At 39.3% G+C, this 18,168-nt stretch overlaps 1 protein-coding gene across 1 annotated transcript in view; it reads left to right on the forward strand.

Annotated features, from left to right (window-relative positions):
- The window catches only part of adam19a (ADAM metallopeptidase domain 19a), a 212,519-nt gene that overhangs the window by 184,989 nt on the left and 9,362 nt on the right, over positions 1-18,168 (forward strand). Inside the window, exons 17-21 of the mRNA XM_044184761.1 lie at positions 133-210; positions 8,932-9,040; positions 9,970-10,111; positions 12,304-12,403; positions 13,385-13,636. Coding sequence (XP_044040696.1) covers positions 133-210; positions 8,932-9,040; positions 9,970-10,111; positions 12,304-12,403; positions 13,385-13,636 — 681 coding nt within the window. The remainder of the gene's footprint in view (positions 1-132; positions 211-8,931; positions 9,041-9,969; positions 10,112-12,303; positions 12,404-13,384; positions 13,637-18,168) is intronic.

Genomic DNA, 18,168 nt, shown 5'->3' on the forward strand with positions numbered 1-18,168 from the left:
TCCAAAGCCCAAGGGCACTGGCAGAAGGCTGATCAAAGTCTGTATATGTGTGTGTGTGTGTGTGTGTGTGTGTGTGTGTGTGTACTGTAATCTGTAACACAGTATGTGATCATTGTGCTTGTGTTGCCACAGGTGTGCAGAGACCGCCGATGCCAAAATGCCTCTTTTACTGAGCTGGAGACTTGCATCGCACGCTGCAACAGCAACGGGGTAGGCACACACACACGCTCACGAGCATAAAGAGTCATGCAACAGACTCAACTCACTTAGCTGCCGGGCACGGCTCCCTAATCTTATTGTCACACTGTGTCCTTGGGCAAAGGTAGCGCTTTTCAGCGCTGTCACGAAGTCTGTCGTAAAAAGCAGGAAAATAGATGGCAGGAATACAACAGCAACTGAAGTGATGAACTATTTATTGGAGCAGTACAAGCAAGCCTGAGGCAGATAAGGAGGAATCATACATAGTTTATGAGTCAGTAACCAAGTCCGGAGAGGAGTGTTTGGGGCTTAAACACTTGTTACTTTAAGAGAAGATGGGGATATAGATAGGGGTTATTTATCAGGGAACTCTGACTTTGACCTCAGAGGCCTTGGAGTATTCATATGGTGTTGATTCTATGAATGACCTGTTGAAGGAAACCCATCAAACATAACCTGAGACTTGTATGTAAAAACTAGTTAAATTACCCAAGAGAATCTGAACAGGATAAGCAGGCATAGAACATGGGATGAATGGAAAGATGGATGGGTAAATGCATGAATAGATACCTAAAATATCAAGAGGTTGTGCAGCAGTATAGAGTGTCCCATCCCTGCTAACGGACACCAAATGAAATGCAGATGTTGATATGGTCACTGGTGGCAAATTCTATCTCCACACTAATTTCTTCTGGGATAAACACTGCAGACTGGCCAAGTTTGTGGCAGCTGATTGCAGCTCTAGCAATCACATCAGCCAGCCTTAGCAGGGAAACCTGGACCTGGGCTGCCCACTTTCAGCAACCGCAGCAGCTCCCTCTAGCTGGGGATCCTGGTACCGGGATGCCAGAACTATCTGAGTCATTGTTGGAATCAACACCATCCGTCACGGGCGAACTTCAACTAATCAGATCAACGAACCATATCGTAGACAAACTCTTACCGAAGCCAGCCGGGAGAAGAGCGAAAACATCTTATCCATCAAGAAAAGCTTCAATGCCATTGCTCTTCTTTCAAAGAAGAAATACTCTCCACCTCTGATATAACTGATGCTAGCAGCATATATGCTAACCTCTTTAGCATTGTTGTTTTCGACAGTCACTTCTCACACACGTTGTCACGCACGCCTAGTGCTGCTTTCCATCTTCAGTGAATAAACTAACTGTTCCATCTCTCTGGACAGTGCAAGCCATGCCAAGCTCGGTGTTTGGTTCAACCTTCTCGACAAATGGAATGGGATCACCTTCTTCTACGACGTACAACTGACTCACTCACATGACATCCATCTGTACACTGACCCTTCTCCTTCTGTCTGGTTTCTACAATAGAAGATGGTTCACAGTAGAATGGCCCGGAGCTTGCAAGTGAATGCCAGGTCGTTTCCTCCGCTCTCTTCGAAATCTACCCCATAATAGCCGCAGTTATTCCGTGGGGCCACGAATGGTCTCACAAGTCCATCCTCGTATACTGTGACAACCTCGCGGTAGACATAATCAACAAAGTGCGCTCCAATGCCCCATCTATCATACCGTTCATGTATGCCTAACATGGCACTCGGTTACACACCTATATGTTCTCCACGTAGCTCATGTTCCCAGTCATTCCAGCGCCATCACTGACTCTTTCCTGTTTCTCATTTCAGAAGTTCAAAGGCTCAGCCCCTCCGGGGGATATCATTAACAGCATGTCACCCTCAACCGTCTTTTCATACTTGTCAGCTTGGAAGAGTTTCCGCTACCTTCACGACCAGTACAACATAACCACCCATCCTTCGATCTCGTAATAATGACCTGTTTTGTTACCTACGCCCATTTCGTGATGGCCATCAAAACACATACCGTCAAAAGTTTACCCTAGCAACTTCTCTAATCTCTAAACACTGGAGGGCTGCCGGGTCTGGCGTCCAGTACTCTGGTCACTCCTTCAGAATCATAGTTGCCACCTCGGCTCCCGCAATGGCATTCGTGAGCACTTAATTCAAATCATGGGCCGTTGGTCCTCTCAAGCATGTCACTGCTAGATTCATTCAGATCTCAAAGATCTCAGACCCACTCAGTCTTGTCTCAAGTAAGTGGAGGGGTCTGTCGTGCCTGGGTGCTACAGTGGATTCCCTACCGAAGCTTCCCCACAATGCAGAAACAGACCGAAGAAGTACAAGACTTTAAGCTTCGCTCATAATCTTTCATTTTCGTTAATAAATCATTTAAACGTATCTGTTGATGGTGTGGTCCTTGCTAGTGAAAAAAGTTGTATAAAGCCTTTTGTGTCTCCAGAGCGAGCTGTATGAAGTCTGATACATTTCCTCAAGTGATGTCACATGAGGCTCTATTATTCCTCTTCAACCATTGTGGCTGTCACTGCTCTTTCTGATCAGTTTAGTTCAAACAACCCAGTTAGTTCAAACAACACCAGATACATTTCCCATTGAATCACTGCCAGTAACAAGGGGGTTGAACCACTAAGGATTTTAGGTGTTTTTTAGAAAATTATATTTATTTTAGTAGATTTTACCCCAATTTGTGCCATTTTGGAAGGCCCAGGTTCCCTCTGCACTACCATCCTTGCCATGGCTAATTCTGCTGTTGTCCTCGGTGTAGACAGACATAGAGAGGGAGGGCATAAAGTGTGGGGGGGTTTGCTGTCCCTCCCAGTTCCACATCCCACTGTGAAAGGGCCACCATCATCCAGTAGGAGTCGCTAGTGCAGTGACTAAGACATGATCCCTCCCTGACTTCCAAACACAGTCAATTGTGCTTGTTGAAGCTCACATCCAAGCCGTGGACACCACCATAAGGAATATAAAAGCAAGATTCTGCAGTGGTGGATAGGAACTTTAAATGGTGGCACCTGTTTTAAATGCTAAAAACTTAGATAGCATTGTTTGTATTTACTTACACTTGTGCTCCATATGCGCAAGACAATCTTCAATCTTACAATTTTAGCCCAGCATCAGGTATTAATTATCAGCAGTTCACTCAAATGAACTCAACTGCAGCTGTGCTCTTTTACATAATTTGTGTTAGTAAATGCCCCTCTAAATTAAAGCATGCAACAATACAAAATATTCTCCTCTGACAGTAATTTGCAATAAATCTAATAAATCTTCTCTCAGGTGTTTAGGTATACTTGACAATAGCTCTGCAGTTACATGAAATTTAGTGATCTCATTTTGATCTTAAAAGCTACAATGATAAGGCAAGCCAGATTCTGATTTATTTTGTCATTTTTCTGTATATGGTTCCACAGGGCTCACGAAAGAACACAGCAGTGTAATGCAATATGGCAGTTGCCATTAATGTTCTACCAGCATGGCTTTTTTGATAGCTGAGGGGTTTCATACCAAAGCTGCTGACATGCTTTTGTCTGCAGTGTAATATTACACAGCAAAATTAAACCTGTGGGGGTTTTTTTCTTTTACAATTTAACAATTGACAGTTTTCCCCTCAGTCCCCTGTCTTGTTTTTCCTGGCCTCGGTTTCTCCAGTGTGAACACATGCAAGCCAGTCTGAGACTCAGATGGAAACAGTTGGATTTTCAGTTTCATGTTGTATTACAAGTACAAACTTTAAATTACAACTTTATTAGTTTGGCGAGTGTGATATTAAACTGTGTCATCAGTAGGAAAATATAGAATATAGCCTTAAAGTCCCACTAAAATCACACTAAAGTCACTCAAATATCATTAAGTTATTTTAAAATTTATTGTGAATATTATTATTTTATTTATTGAAAGGACAACAAAGGGTCTTCAGAAAGGGTCCTTAAAGGGGTCTTCAAGCCTCTGAGTGGGCAGGCTATTGTACGTGATTGACAGCTGAGCCGGCAAACTTGTGCGGGTAACTTGTGCTGGTCCCATTGTAGCTTACAAGCCAAGGACAGACAGCATTTTATTAGTAGTGGTATTGAAGAATAAGAACCATCTAAACTGACCAATGTTGACATTTGCAGTTAAGTGTTAAAGCTGTTTAAAGTGCTACAGCTGACTAGCTAATTAGCTATCAAGCATGCAAACCGATGATGATGTCAGCCGTGTACTTTCCCCAGTGAATATTTGTTTGGATGCTGATTCACCAAGACAAAGTGCAGGACAAGATGTATTTCCAGGCTTGTGGGAGGACAAGGAGACATTACCTGAAAGGTTTAAAGCATGTAGCTGCCTTTGTGTCATGTCTCAGGTTACTGTGAAATTCTGGCTGGAACATGCACACTGGGCGCTGTTCCTTTTGTGTACTGATTTTTTACGCAAAAGAGAGCACAGGACATGTAATTTACACTTCAGATCTGTTGCTATAGCAGAAAAAAACATGCAATTTAATTGAACGTTTTCTAAACCCCTCCCCCCAACAATTGTCCATTCACAGCTTAGCAATTGTAGCAAGGTACAACAGGCCTGTCAAGCTTTGGATTTCTACACATACCAAAGCCAAAGACATACCAATGAGCATTGAGACTGTATCAAGACTGATTCTTTGTATCCACAGAGTTTGGAGGGTTGGGTCTTTTATTATCGACTCTCCAAAACCAAAAACACAAGAGCAAAAGTGTAAGGATGCATGCCGGGCTTACATAGCCTAGCATTACTGCCAAGGCCAAGAGTTAGCTTGTCATTACCTAACTACATTATTCTGTGAGGTCATAGGCAGTAGGTGATTTGAGAGGGGGGGATGCCTTCCCCCTTGTTAGCAAAATGACCAAAATGCATCCCCCTTGTTAACCTGCCATCCCCCCTCTCCATCCCCTAGTAGCAGAGAGAGTGCGGGGACAGAGGGGTTGTTTAGCTGAATATTTTAGTCTAGTCTGCCTGACTCATTGATCCTTTATCTGACTGAGGTTTGTGCAAGTTAGAATCTATGGCCCCGACCATGGCTCTGAAATATCAGCAGCCTAACTGTGCTGTGTGTTGATAAATCCATGGCACTGTGCGTGGTGGTGAAGTAGCAGATGGATTTTTTCCTCTAAGTCCTACCCTTCTGTCAGTTTTGTCTAGGATATATAATATTTTTGGGGAAGTTTCCTCCAGATATATTTGCCGAAATCATTGGTTGGTGCTTATCCTCATCCCATGTAAAGGAAACATATTGTCTGAAAGCACTCACAGAGGTAACGTTAAAACGCTAGCAAGCTACAGCTGATAAAATCTGCCAGGGACAGTTGTCATTTAATCGGGTAAAATCGTCAGCCACTGATTAAAAATGAGAAGTTGTTTTTGTGTACCTCTGCCTGAAAACAAGGACCCGTTGTTTCAAAATTTCAGAAATGACTAAGAATTGTGAGTGGAAAACCTGCCACTGTTATCACTGTAAACTACGAGCCATGCTTGTAGTTGCGTGCTAAGGATAATAATTAATGGATGGTCAGTTCTGACTGGAACATGCACAGACAGAGGGAGCTGTCATGAAACAAATTAAAAGTATTAATTTTTTCAATTCTTTGTACTGATTTCCTTTTTCTCAAAAGAGAGCACACAATGTGGCATGCACAGAGATATATATCTGCAATAGCAGAAAAAAACATGCAGTTTAATTTCAGTTGGACTTGAAATCTGATATCCTAGTGCTGTCAGTTAGATAATAGCTTTTTTGCAAATCGAATCCATTAATTAGCTGTGATGCACCATCCACTTTTATATAACCCTGCTTTATCGGGGTATAAAATGCTTGAAACATGGTTTGTTGACAGTTTTGAGACAGAATCAATAGTTTAGATATGTCTCTTGAATAAATTGTGTTAATTATTATTGTGTCACTCAGTTAGTGACCATGCCACCTAGCTTGCTAACTAATAGATAAAAATCTGGGAGCGCTATTGACTGATTAGCACTAGTGTGTTCCCGACTGGCTTGCGTGTTAGCGGTTAGCTCAATAGTAGTTCACCAGTAGTCACTACGCCCGAAGCTATACACCACCTATTTTACTACGACATGCGGATAAAGTCTGCTGTCCCACTTTTTAGGTGACCAGGCCTTAAACCCAAGACATTTTCAAAAACTTAGAAGTTTTCACTAAAGGCCAGTTTCATACATTTATGAGTCAAACCCTAGTTGGCATGGCCTAGTTTATGTTTTGAACTGCTCTGTTGCTTGTTTTGACCCTGAGCGTTTGAAGCGAACCCAGCCTCGACTGAAATTTCACACCTCTTATCTTTAAAGACGCAAGTCTCTGTTTACCCCATCTACTATATAAGGAATGGGCTTACTACTCGCCAGGCATTGTTATTTGATTAGGATTTAAAATATTATGAGCGAGAAGAAAAACACCAGACATATCCTCGCCTCCTTTACTCCTCTTCTCCTTCTCGCTTCACTTTGTTGTTTTATGCTATGTGTCCCTTTTTTGTTCACTCCTCTCGGTGTAACAGTAGATGGATAATGGAAGTGGCTTTAAGTCAGGATTATTCTGAATAGACAGTTTTGCCTTCCTTCCAGCTTAGGGTCTTCTCTGTCAGCATGTGTTTTTTAATTTACCATTTTCATGTGATTAATATTGATCCTTAGGCTTTTGGAGTGCACTGGCTGTTCATGCAAATAAACAGGAATAATGAGTAGGGAAGTACTACTCGCTTCTGAGAGCACTACTGTCAAATCAAGTCAATTTTATTTATATACGCCAATATCACAAATTTGCATCAAGTGGCTTTACACTCTGTACAGCATACGATACCCTCTATCCTTAGACCCTCGCTTCGGATAAGGAAAAACTCCCCCCCAAAGAAACATGGAAAAAAACTGATACAGGAGATTTTCATTAAAGAAGTTTCAGACATATTAGAAGTCCTGGAGACTTAGAAGGCTGGAGGATATGTAATATATCAATGATGGTGTGTTTAAATCCAGGTCATGCCATTTCATTTCATTGAGCTTTAACCGTCTTATCTTTATATGATGTAGAAATTAAATTAAAAATATGCTCTTCAGAAACAGCATAAGAAATGTTCTCAAAGAAACTACACCAGGCCTCCTGAAGCAGAAGTCAAAGAGCGATAAGAAACAGCAACTGTGTACCCTTCATGTTGACCAAGTGCTAATGGGGTAAATAGGCATATTAATCACTGATAGGATAATTACATCTCGATGTAATTGGAGCATGGCAGTATTTTCCCTTCATTTAAGGGTGGTGAATTACACAAGAGAGTCTCGAAGGTGGCAGATTACTGGTCATTATTCAAATGTCTGTTTTGGTGAAATGGCTAGCAGTCATTTTTATTCTTAGGGACTGTATGAAAATTATTGGGGTGGGGAGGGGGGTTGGAACTTATATTTCACTTTATAAACCTCACCAGCATTATAATGTTTATTTGTTTTTGTTTCTTTCATTTCTAGTATTGGACCATCCCCTTGACTTTTAGAGAAATCGTATCCCCAATATTAAAAAAAATAACAGCACCGAATAGGTACAATTCGCTTAATTAATTAATTAAATTAATAACAAACATAATCTTAGTATTGAGTTAGATTTTATGGAAATTCAATTTTGGAAGAATGAAATACCTGGCACATCAAAGTACTTCATCCCATTGATGTAAAAATCATATAAAAATCCAATATTGCTGTAAAGCAGTCCTGACTGTGAAATTGACCATTCGCTTAACCCCTCCCCCAAACACACAAGTGGTGTGACAGCTCTAATTTGACCTATTAACATCAGCATGCTTGGCTATCTAGCTTACTACCTACAGCGTTATTTCCAAGGCCAAGGAGTATATCATTAGAAAACTACATTACTTTTTTGGGTTAAAGGTTATGTTAGACAAACAGGGTTTTGTTTGAACAAACAAAATAATAGTAATATATTTTTCCTCATAATACTGTACTTCCATGTCTTCTGGGATCATCAACTGTTGAGAATTCTGACTCCTTGCCCGGGACATTTAGCATTAGCCTCACTGTAGCATGATGTAATGTAGGCAGCCATCAAGTACATATTTAAGGCCAATTTAAAGGGTTCTCATTTTAAAAAGAGTCACCCGAAAGCAGCGTTATCAACCAACTCCCAGAGTTAAAGTTAATTAGCTAGCTAGAGCTGATGAAATCTACCAGCAAGAGTTCCCATTGCAGCCAGAAAAAAATGACAACCAGCTAGAAATGGGAAGTTGCTTTTGTCTACCTCTGGTTGAAATCATTGTTTCGAAAATTACTATGAATTTTGAGTACTGCATACGTGCCGTTCTAGAATTGAAATCTTGACAGGTGTAGCAACAATAACTAAGGAGGAGGGGGGAAAGATCAATTGCAACATTGTCAACGTTGGCTGAATTCACCCAGAGATATTAAAGGGTTAACTCCTCTGTATAAACAGTATAGCAAAATCTCTATCACTGAGGTCTGAAAATGCTGGAGCTGCAGCTCAGGTGCGTTGCATCAATGACAATGTTTCATTGTTAATTTTTATTTATCCTTTATTAAGACCAGGGCCCAATTAAACTTCTAGGGGCGTAAACAGTCAGAAACCCAAAAATAAAATAATATCGTACATACAAAGGTATATACCATTTATAAAGTAAAAATCTAAAGGTAGAGGAAGGAAAATCCCATTAAAACACAAACAGTGCCAGTCTGTAGTAAACGTCTGTAGTGCTTCTAATTTGGCTGGTGCACCTCTAGGCACACATATCCAAGATTATACTGAGACCGAACAGCAAATCAAGGGTAAGGTGCTAGGGAAAGCATTATGTCAATGACAGTCCCCCACGGGGACAGTGAAACAAATGTGTGTGTGTGTGTGTGTGTGTGCATAGGTGTGTAACAGTAATGGGAACTGCCACTGTAATCGCGGCTGGGCACCACCATTCTGTGAGAAGCCAGGACTTGGCGGCAGCGTGGACAGTGGACCTGTCCAGTATGACAGTGAGTTCACACACACATACACACACACACACACATGTACACACAAAGTGTGTCCTGCTATTGTGCCAAGCTGTCCCTCCATCTGCACACCAATGAGATAAATTAGAAAATGGGTAAATGTGTATCATGTTGCAGGGTTTCCCTCCACAATACTCTTTTCAGATTATTTTCTAAAACATTGCTTCCTCACTGACACACCAGCACAATGGCATCATGTCCAAGTTACATCTGTTGCGGATGTGCAGGCCACTAGAGCCATCAGCTTTTAGAAAGTGTAGGATAATTTCTCTGCTTTTGTCTCAAGTTTTGCATCCACATCAGCAAATAAAATTATATTCCTTTTCAAGTTGGACAATGATGTGCTTATTTAATGTTTGTCGATAAAAGCTAATTCACACCAGACACCTCGCTGACATACATGTAAACACAGAAGGTTTGTCCATTCAGCACATTTAGTTTCATTAACATTCTTAGACTGTCATTCTATATTTTATATTCTCAAATGTAAGTCAAAATTGTCTGAATTTCATTTCGTATATATGAAACAAAAAGAGATATGTTTTTTAGATGTCATCTTCATAGACATGTCTTCAACTTAATAAGATAATGCACCCAACAGAGTTTAAATGCAGCAGTGTCCAGGCAGCCATAATTCACTCATCTATTGAGTTAACATTCTCTGTAGGCCTGTAGAAGAGACATTCAGTTGCATATGGACAAGTCAAAGACACACCTGCACAGACAGTAATTAGAAACCTGATGACACGATAACCATGTACAGATATGTGAATAATTGACTCCATGAGCTATGTAAACATCACATCCCAAATCTAATAAGAAACAGGATATTACTCATATTGGTGATACTATTGTACATGTAAGTGTGTGTGTGTGTGTGTGTGTGTGTGTGTGTGTGTGTGTCTCCACAGGTCAGGTGGGGCTGGTGGCGGGGCTGCTGTTTGCCTTCCTGGTGGTCCTGCCTGCAGTGCTGCTGCTCTTCTACTGCTACAGGATTAAGACTTCCTATTACCATAAGTGGCTTTCCCAGAGAGAGAAGAACAAGAGCGACAAGTACTGTGTCCACTCTGTCTGTCTCTGTCTGCTAAAAACACATTACACACACATTTCTGGAACTACATCCAGAATAGAGGGGAAAGCTTAGAATTACATACTGTATACTGTACAGGACACCATTACATTATTGAAGGTTATAGTAGATTATCTCATTATGTACTTTTTGACATCCCCATAATTAATTAGACATCAAACAAGTTAAAAGAAATAACAGCGATTAGGTGAGGAAAAGATCTGTAATTCAAATACTTGATTCCCCTCAGACCGCTCACTATCTTGTTGTTGAACTTGTTGTTTGTTGAAAAAACAACAGTGTATTACTATGCAGTGGAGCTTCCACATATCACTCTGTCTGCATGAGAAGGGAGGGAAACAAAAAATGAAAGGAGGATGTGAATCATGCATGGAAGAAAAAATATTTCAGGAAAAGGAAGGAGAAAGGAAAAAGAAAGACGTAGAGAAAATGTGGCAATAGAATGGATTAAAACAGGTCATGGAGGGAGGAAGAAATAAATAAGAAAGTGAAAGAAGGAAGGCAAGGAGGAAAAGAAGTGTCGAATTACAGGAAGGAAAGAAAGAAGGAAGGAAGGAAGGAAGTGTGTATTGCCATGTCTGCCAGTGCTCCAAGCAGATCGATGCATACACCAGATCTTTTCATCTCTACATCAGCATAAATTGCAGCATTTTGTGCTGCAGCTCACCTCTATCAGAACCAAACAAACTCTGTGTCCTCATAAACCGCAGAGCTTCCTTTATGAGCACTGCCATATACCTCACCCAGAGAGACAGCCTCGTCATAACACTTGCTGAGTTAGTGCCTCTGAAAATACTCAAGTCTTACACAGTGACAGAACAGAAATGTCTCTGGAGAGGATCCAGCAGTACAGCAGCCTTTTAAAGACCATGACCTTCCAAATGAAGACAGAGAGAAAAGCAAAATACTGGTGATATTGGGCCTCAGCATGATTTTACGGTAAGTGCAGCTAATGGGAGAGACAGAGGGGAGACAACTGAATGAATGGCTAACGATATGGAAAATTGAGACACTACGATAATTAAAAAGACCCTTAACAGCACCAGCTGCGATGAAAACCCTCTGCTTTTTTTGATTTTGTTCCATGGCCAATAGTTTGGGTTCATTTACAGTTCAACAGCAGGACGGCGGGTGACTCAAGCTGATTAAAGGCCTTTCTTAGCATATATATATCCAGTATGCTTAGAAAGCCTTCTAGTCAGCTAAGAGCCTGCAGTATATACATACACTGACTTACCAGTTTAATAAGTACTCCTCTACGGTCTAATTCAATCCAATGCAATAGCCTTGCAGTAAATCCTTCCTTTCTGAAGCTTGTAATATTTAGTTTCTAACTACAGGAGACTGTAGTTAGCCATACTGGATTGCATGTGTCTGCAAATGCATGTTGGAAGGAACATATTCATATCCATTTAAAGGTAACCTGTGAACTTCTAAAGCTGCGCTCATCAATATTTTTGTATGAAATAAAGGTGTTGTTAAAAATGATGAACCCACAGAGAATTATCAAAAACTCTGCAGTTCCCCTCAGCTCTACAGGGCGTTTTAGCCTCTTTTAGCTCATTGTTTTGATTTTATGACCTTCATCATCTTTACTGTTTGGTTCACTCACATCGCTCTCATCAACCTTGTTTCCGGCAGCTGTTTTCAGTGAAAAAGCTCTGACAAACCCATTATACACTACCTGCTCAGCACCCAACAGCAGACACAGTTAGAGACTAGCTGGTGAACATAGTGGAGCATTTAGCAGCTAAAGAGCCAGATATTTATTTTAGTAGTTGGTGGAGACCAAAGAACTTAAAGGAGAGTGAATATTGGACCTACATTCATCAGGTGCACACAAACACAACAAATGAATGTTAATGTGGCTTTGTATCTGCTAGATCTGTAAATAGGCAACTGTTGGCTAATACATTTGCCATATCAACTTTATAAGGTATGTCAATGTTGTATGTTTTAGCTTTCAGCTATCCTTCACCTCCTCATTTCCTCTCACATCATGCTGGATGAGAAACTTCATGTTTACTTCTGTTATGTCTCTTTTCCCGCCTGGTGCCCTAAAATCAATGCCAGATTGAGAAGAGTGATGAAGCAGCACAGCTTTCAGACCTCAGACTCTGGTTTATTTTTTGCTTGTCCTCATTTCTCTGCTCAGGACGGAGGCATCGGTGGAGAAAGGGAAGAATGGCCATCTGAATCCTGCCTTTCACCTGAAGGTGGTTGGACCAATCAACAAAGCTAGCGGCCACAAGGGGGTGAGTAGAATATGTGTGTGTGTGGTAATGAAAGAAAAAAAGACAAGTAAGGGAGGAAATGGGAGGGGGTGGTGACTGTTTCTCTTGCTGTGTTATAGTGAATAATGGGTTGACCTTCATATTAAATTGCCTCATTTTACAGCAGCATGTTATATTGTGTGACCAGTAGAATCTGCCTCCTCCCACAACTCAACACTCCTCTCCACTAGTTCAATGTGCCTTCAGCATTATTTCATCATGTCGTTATTTCCTTGTTTTTATAGCATTTATTTAATTGAATGGGTTAGTATCTCACAGTTAGGGTACATTTGTCATAGGAAAGGAAAGAGATACAAAAGGAGAAAGAAATTACCAAAATAACCAAAACTGTTCTAACTTTGGCAGAAAATAGTGTGTTCATGTAGGACCACATTGCTAACAGTAAGAAGCTGAATGAGAAAATATGTTTTCAGGGCCTTTACTGGAAAAACAAAAATGGAAAAAAATAACATTCAGGACTCAGATCAGCAACATTGGTAGTAAGATTTAGAGTAAAGGGCACTGTGGTCATCAGGATCAAAAGCTACATAGCGTTGGGTGTCATCTGCATAGCAATGAAAATCAATACTCCACTTATCAATGATGGACCCTAGTGCTAACATATGAAGACTGAAAAGTAGTGGACCCGGGATATAGCTTTGAGGCACTCCATATGGAATTTTCTTTTTGATGAGAAGCTCTGAACTGAGACAAAAAAAGTTGCAACCGCATAGGTAAACCTGAAATGAGCGTAACCTCGATTCTGAGGTTTTTCACCAGAGCAGTTTCAGTATTATGCATTACTCTGAAACCAGACTGGAACCTCTCAAATAAGGTGTTGTTCTTTAAGTAGTCTGTCAATTGCATGTAGACTAGCTATTCCAGGATTTTGCTTTTGAGAAGTTATTTTCTTTTTCTTTTTTTTAACTTAACTTTGTGTTGTTGCCTTTGTTTTGACCCTAGCTTCCTCACACCAGCAAAGAGGTTCTGCCTCTCAGACCGGGCCCTGCGCCCAATGGAATCCAGCCAGTAAACATTGTGCGACCTCTGAGACCTGCCCCATCTACCCAAGGTGGTCCCCAGGACCTCAAGGTGGTTCGCCCACCTCTGCCAGCGGGCAAGCCCCTAGCGACCCCATCCAAATCTCCCCTGACCCCACAGAGACTCAGCCCGCCCAAGAAACCTCTACCCCTTAACCCGACACGATCTCCACTGGTAAGGCCCTTTTTGACCCTTTTTTGAAGTGTAATTGAATATAATTTAATTTTAAAACTATAACCTAAAAGTCAGAATGGACTTGAGGAATGTGGAGCAACATCCAGGCAGGGAGCCACAAAGGATATAAGCTTTAGGAAATCAGATTCCAATACTTACCTCTTTTCACATTAAGTGAGGGGCAGCTGCCTTTTGATATTAAGTGTAGGGAGAATGGTACTACCGTATAGGCATCTCCACTTAATCTAGTGGTTTAATTTAAAGAAAAACAACCTTATTGTCTTATTTTCAGAATTTTGGTCACCAACAGTACAACCCCAGCTGTCAGGCAACCAGACAGTTGTTAAATGAATCCCCATTTTAACCATACTATGTAATAGCTTCATAAAAACAGACAAAATTTTGTGAGCTCAGGTATTGCTACAAGGCAGTATAACAATACATTACCTTAGTCTTGAAACAACCACTCTAGAATTGATTCAGTCAGGTCAGATTCATACTGGACAAATCAGAGAATATTTAGAGGATAATATGTCTTAAAGTGGTCATATTATGCTTATGCATATTTGGGGTTGTACCAGAATAGGTTGATATGGTTTAATTTTCAAAAAAACACCATATTTTTTCTCACACTGCACATTGCTGCCGCACCTCTTTTCACCCTGTGTCTTGAACGCTCCATTTTAGTGAGGCATCTCACTTCTATTCTATCTTTGTTGGGAGTTGCACATGTGCAGTACCTAGGTAAGGACTACTAGCCAATCAGAAGCAGAGTAGGGCAGGTCCTGACGAGCAAGGTAGTGTGATCTAAAACAAAGCCGCTTCAGTCAGTAACTATGGCTTCGGTTCAGCCGTACATGTTAGAGCCCAAGTCTGATAACGAAACACAGGCAGAACAACCCGAACCAGCTTCACAACTTAGTCCAGAGCGAGACGTTTCAGAGTGGGAAGTTATTCATTTGTAACTAATTTATCTTTCATGCATAATGTTTAACTGTGCACTATCTTTACATCACAGTAACTACTTTATGCCTATTGACTGCCTGGTATCTAAGGTTATTACAATTTCATATTTAGGTGTACTTGTGGAAGCTGCTCAATTCGTGCATTATGACACATGTAACATAGTGACGTAGATACGTTACAGAAGTAAAGGCTGGACTACAATCGAGCTGTTTTCAGGCAGTTCAGGAGCAGTGTTTTCTGTGGGAGAGGGTAACTCCCTTTGGGGTGGACTTTAGGCTTTTTCACTTTGCAAACCTAGTACATGCACAAAAAAGAAAGATATAGAACACAATAAAGGAAAGGGAAAAAGCCAAAAAGCATAATATGACAACTTGAAGCCCTATTCTGACGGGATTAACTTTACTGGGGGAGGCGGGGAATAAAATATTCACTGTCTCCTCGGTAATTTAACTCATCTTTCCAACTCCCCTAGACAAATAATTCCACTCCGAATGGGGCTTTAATGCGGAAAAATTTTGAACCACATATGAATAGGACTCTGCAACTGCATGGCCTTTTTCTAACCCCATATTTACTCCAAAACTAATTTTGTTGGGTAGTTCACGTGAAATGTTGTGTTTCCAGAGCTGCTATGTTCTGGAAACAAAGGTGATCATGCCTTTGCTGTTTTAGCTCCAACCCTCTGGAATCATCTTCCACAAACTATCAGATTTGCTGAATCTTTGGACTGCTTTAAGTGGCTTCTAAAAACCCATCTCTATAGGCAAGCCTTTTTATAGATCTCCATCCCTGTCTAATGTTTTGGTTTGTTTCAGTTTGGTTTTGTGCTGTGTTTTTGAATTGTAAAATATCTTTATTTATCTATTCATTCGTATTTTCTGTGTGTGTGTTAAGCACTTTGTAACTGTGTTTTAAAAAGTGCTATACAAATAAAGCTTTACTTATTTACTTACTTCCAGTTAAAGAGTAATCAGCACTAACAACTTCAGGTCGCTACAGTGATCCATGTTGAAGGTTAGCGTAAAACAAAGCTTTTTTTACCCATAGTAGAGCGATCTAGCAAGTAGAGAGGTTATTGAAGTACTTTAAAGCCATTAGTTCCGAGGTTATCTCTGATGTCCGCAAATAAATTTCCATAAATCAAAAAAGAGAATCATCAGGTTTTTAAGTTTTCCTTAGTATCAAAGGAATCCAGTTATTGTCTGTACATCTATGCGTACACAGCAAACAGGAACTACTAATAACTAATTCAGCATACTTTTAATGGTGCCAATTAAACAAAATGTAAACAAATATATAATGGGGGGTGGGCACAGTGTCAGACTTTGAAAACCCCTGCTCTAAGAGAACAATGCTCTTGACTGCAGCTAAATGCATAATTTTTTAACAATGTTTTTATTGAGATTTCAATCATAAAACCAAAAGAAACAGAATACAAAGAATCAGTATACAAACATTTGCACCTCGATACACAATAACACAGACATTTCACAAGTCACACAAATGTTTCAAATAAAACAAATGGAATCAAATAAATAGGAAAATAATAATAAAAATTTAGTAAATAAAAATTAATTAAATGATAAAATAAATATTAAAATAAAACGCAGAATCTATACTCCCATATCTTATCTATAAAATGCATTTTCTTTACAGTCGGTAAACCATGTTTCATTTTCCAGGAAGGACATAAATGAGTTCCAAATATAAACAAACTCTTTCCGCTTACCTTTAAGAATATACGTCAACCTCTCCACTCCATGTTAACATGGACATGTTAACAATTCCCCTTTCCACAATCGAAGTGATGGTGGTTCTACATTTTTCCAACATAATGCAATTATTTTCTGGCTTGAAGATGTCCAGAGTCGATCATATTTGTTTGCTTTGTTGTTCTCACAAAGTTACTTTTAATTATTTGTGATAAACATTTATCAACATTTCCCAAAATATCTGTATCTTTGGGCACTCACATAAGCAATGAAACAAAGTTCCTTTCTCATTCAGGCACTTAACACAAACATCCGGAATGTTAGGGGGAAGGTTATGAAGTTTAACGGGGGTTATGCACATTCTCATTAGCCACTTATACTGAAGTAATTTTAAACTTGTATTAACTGACTGTTTCTGTGCCTTTAAACAGGCCATTTCCCAGTCCACCTCAGTCCTATCTTCTTGTCTGTCTGTTCTCCAAGCATTTAATCTATCTGATGTTGACTCTGCTGAATGTATTGCCAGCAGGTTATAAGATCTGGATATATGTCCCTTACCATTCAAATTATTAAGTGTAATTTCCTCAACAGCTGATATTTTGATGATATGAAGCTTCTCAATTGCAAATATTTGAAAAAATGTTTTCTGGGAATTTGATACCTCTGACACATCCGAAATCATCTGAATGCCTTTTTCTGCCCATAATTTGAATCCCCCATCTACTTTACCAGGTTTAAATTGGCCATTTCCCCAGATAGGAGTAAATTGTGACAAAGTTACTGTTTCACCAACATGTTTATACACTGTATAGCATACTGATATTGTGTTTTTTATAACAGGGTTCTTTGCCTGCTTTTTCAGCATCCTAATACCTGAGGAATATAAATATAGCTTTATTGGTAGATCTGAAATCGATATAATGTTTACCCAGGCAGGTGTTGTGGATGGAGAAAAACAAGACATTGCAGAGCTTAGGTGGGTGGCCCAATAATACCATTTAAGGTTAGGGAGCTGAAGTCTTCCTCTTTCATAAGGTAGATATAATAGCATAAGATGTAGTCTGGCTTTTCTGTTATTCCAAATAAACTGTCTAAATATTTTGTCGGGTTTCCTGTAGAAGTTACTTGGTATTTGAAGTCGGAGTAATTGAAAAAGATATATGAATTTGGGTGAAATAGAAATTTTAATTAGCTTTATGTGTCCAATCATTGATATAGGCAAGTTAGACCACTAATCCAATGTCTCTATACCTGGGTGTTATCTTAACACCCAGGTATTCAAACCCATGCTGTGTGGTGTATATATTTTGGGGTTAAGCCTTTCTTCTTTATTTAAAAAATAATAATACTGATTTAGATTTGTTGATTCTATATCAAAAGCTTGGGTTTTCTTTGAAGGGCATGCCTATGGCGTGGCGTTGAATTTCGATGTTTCGCCAAGAAACAGGAAGTGTAGTATAGTATTGTGTGTGTGTGTGTTTGTGTATATATATATATATATATATATATATATATATATATATATATGTATATGTATATATGTATATATATATATATATATATATATGTATATGTATATGTATATATGTATATATATATATATATATATATATATATGTATATGTATATATATATATATATATATATATATATATATATATATATATATATATATATATATATATATATATATATATATATATATATATATATATATATATATATATATATATATATATATATATATATATATATGTATATATATATATATGCCCACCTACTGGCAACAGGAAATGACAGGTTGACCAGATCCACCTCAAATTTGGGCAGAAAAGCCTTAAGACCTTGATAATG

Source organism: Siniperca chuatsi, linkage group LG22 (assembly GCF_020085105.1).
Source record: "Siniperca chuatsi isolate FFG_IHB_CAS linkage group LG22, ASM2008510v1, whole genome shotgun sequence".
NCBI lineage: Eukaryota > Metazoa > Chordata > Actinopteri > Centrarchiformes > Sinipercidae > Siniperca > Siniperca chuatsi.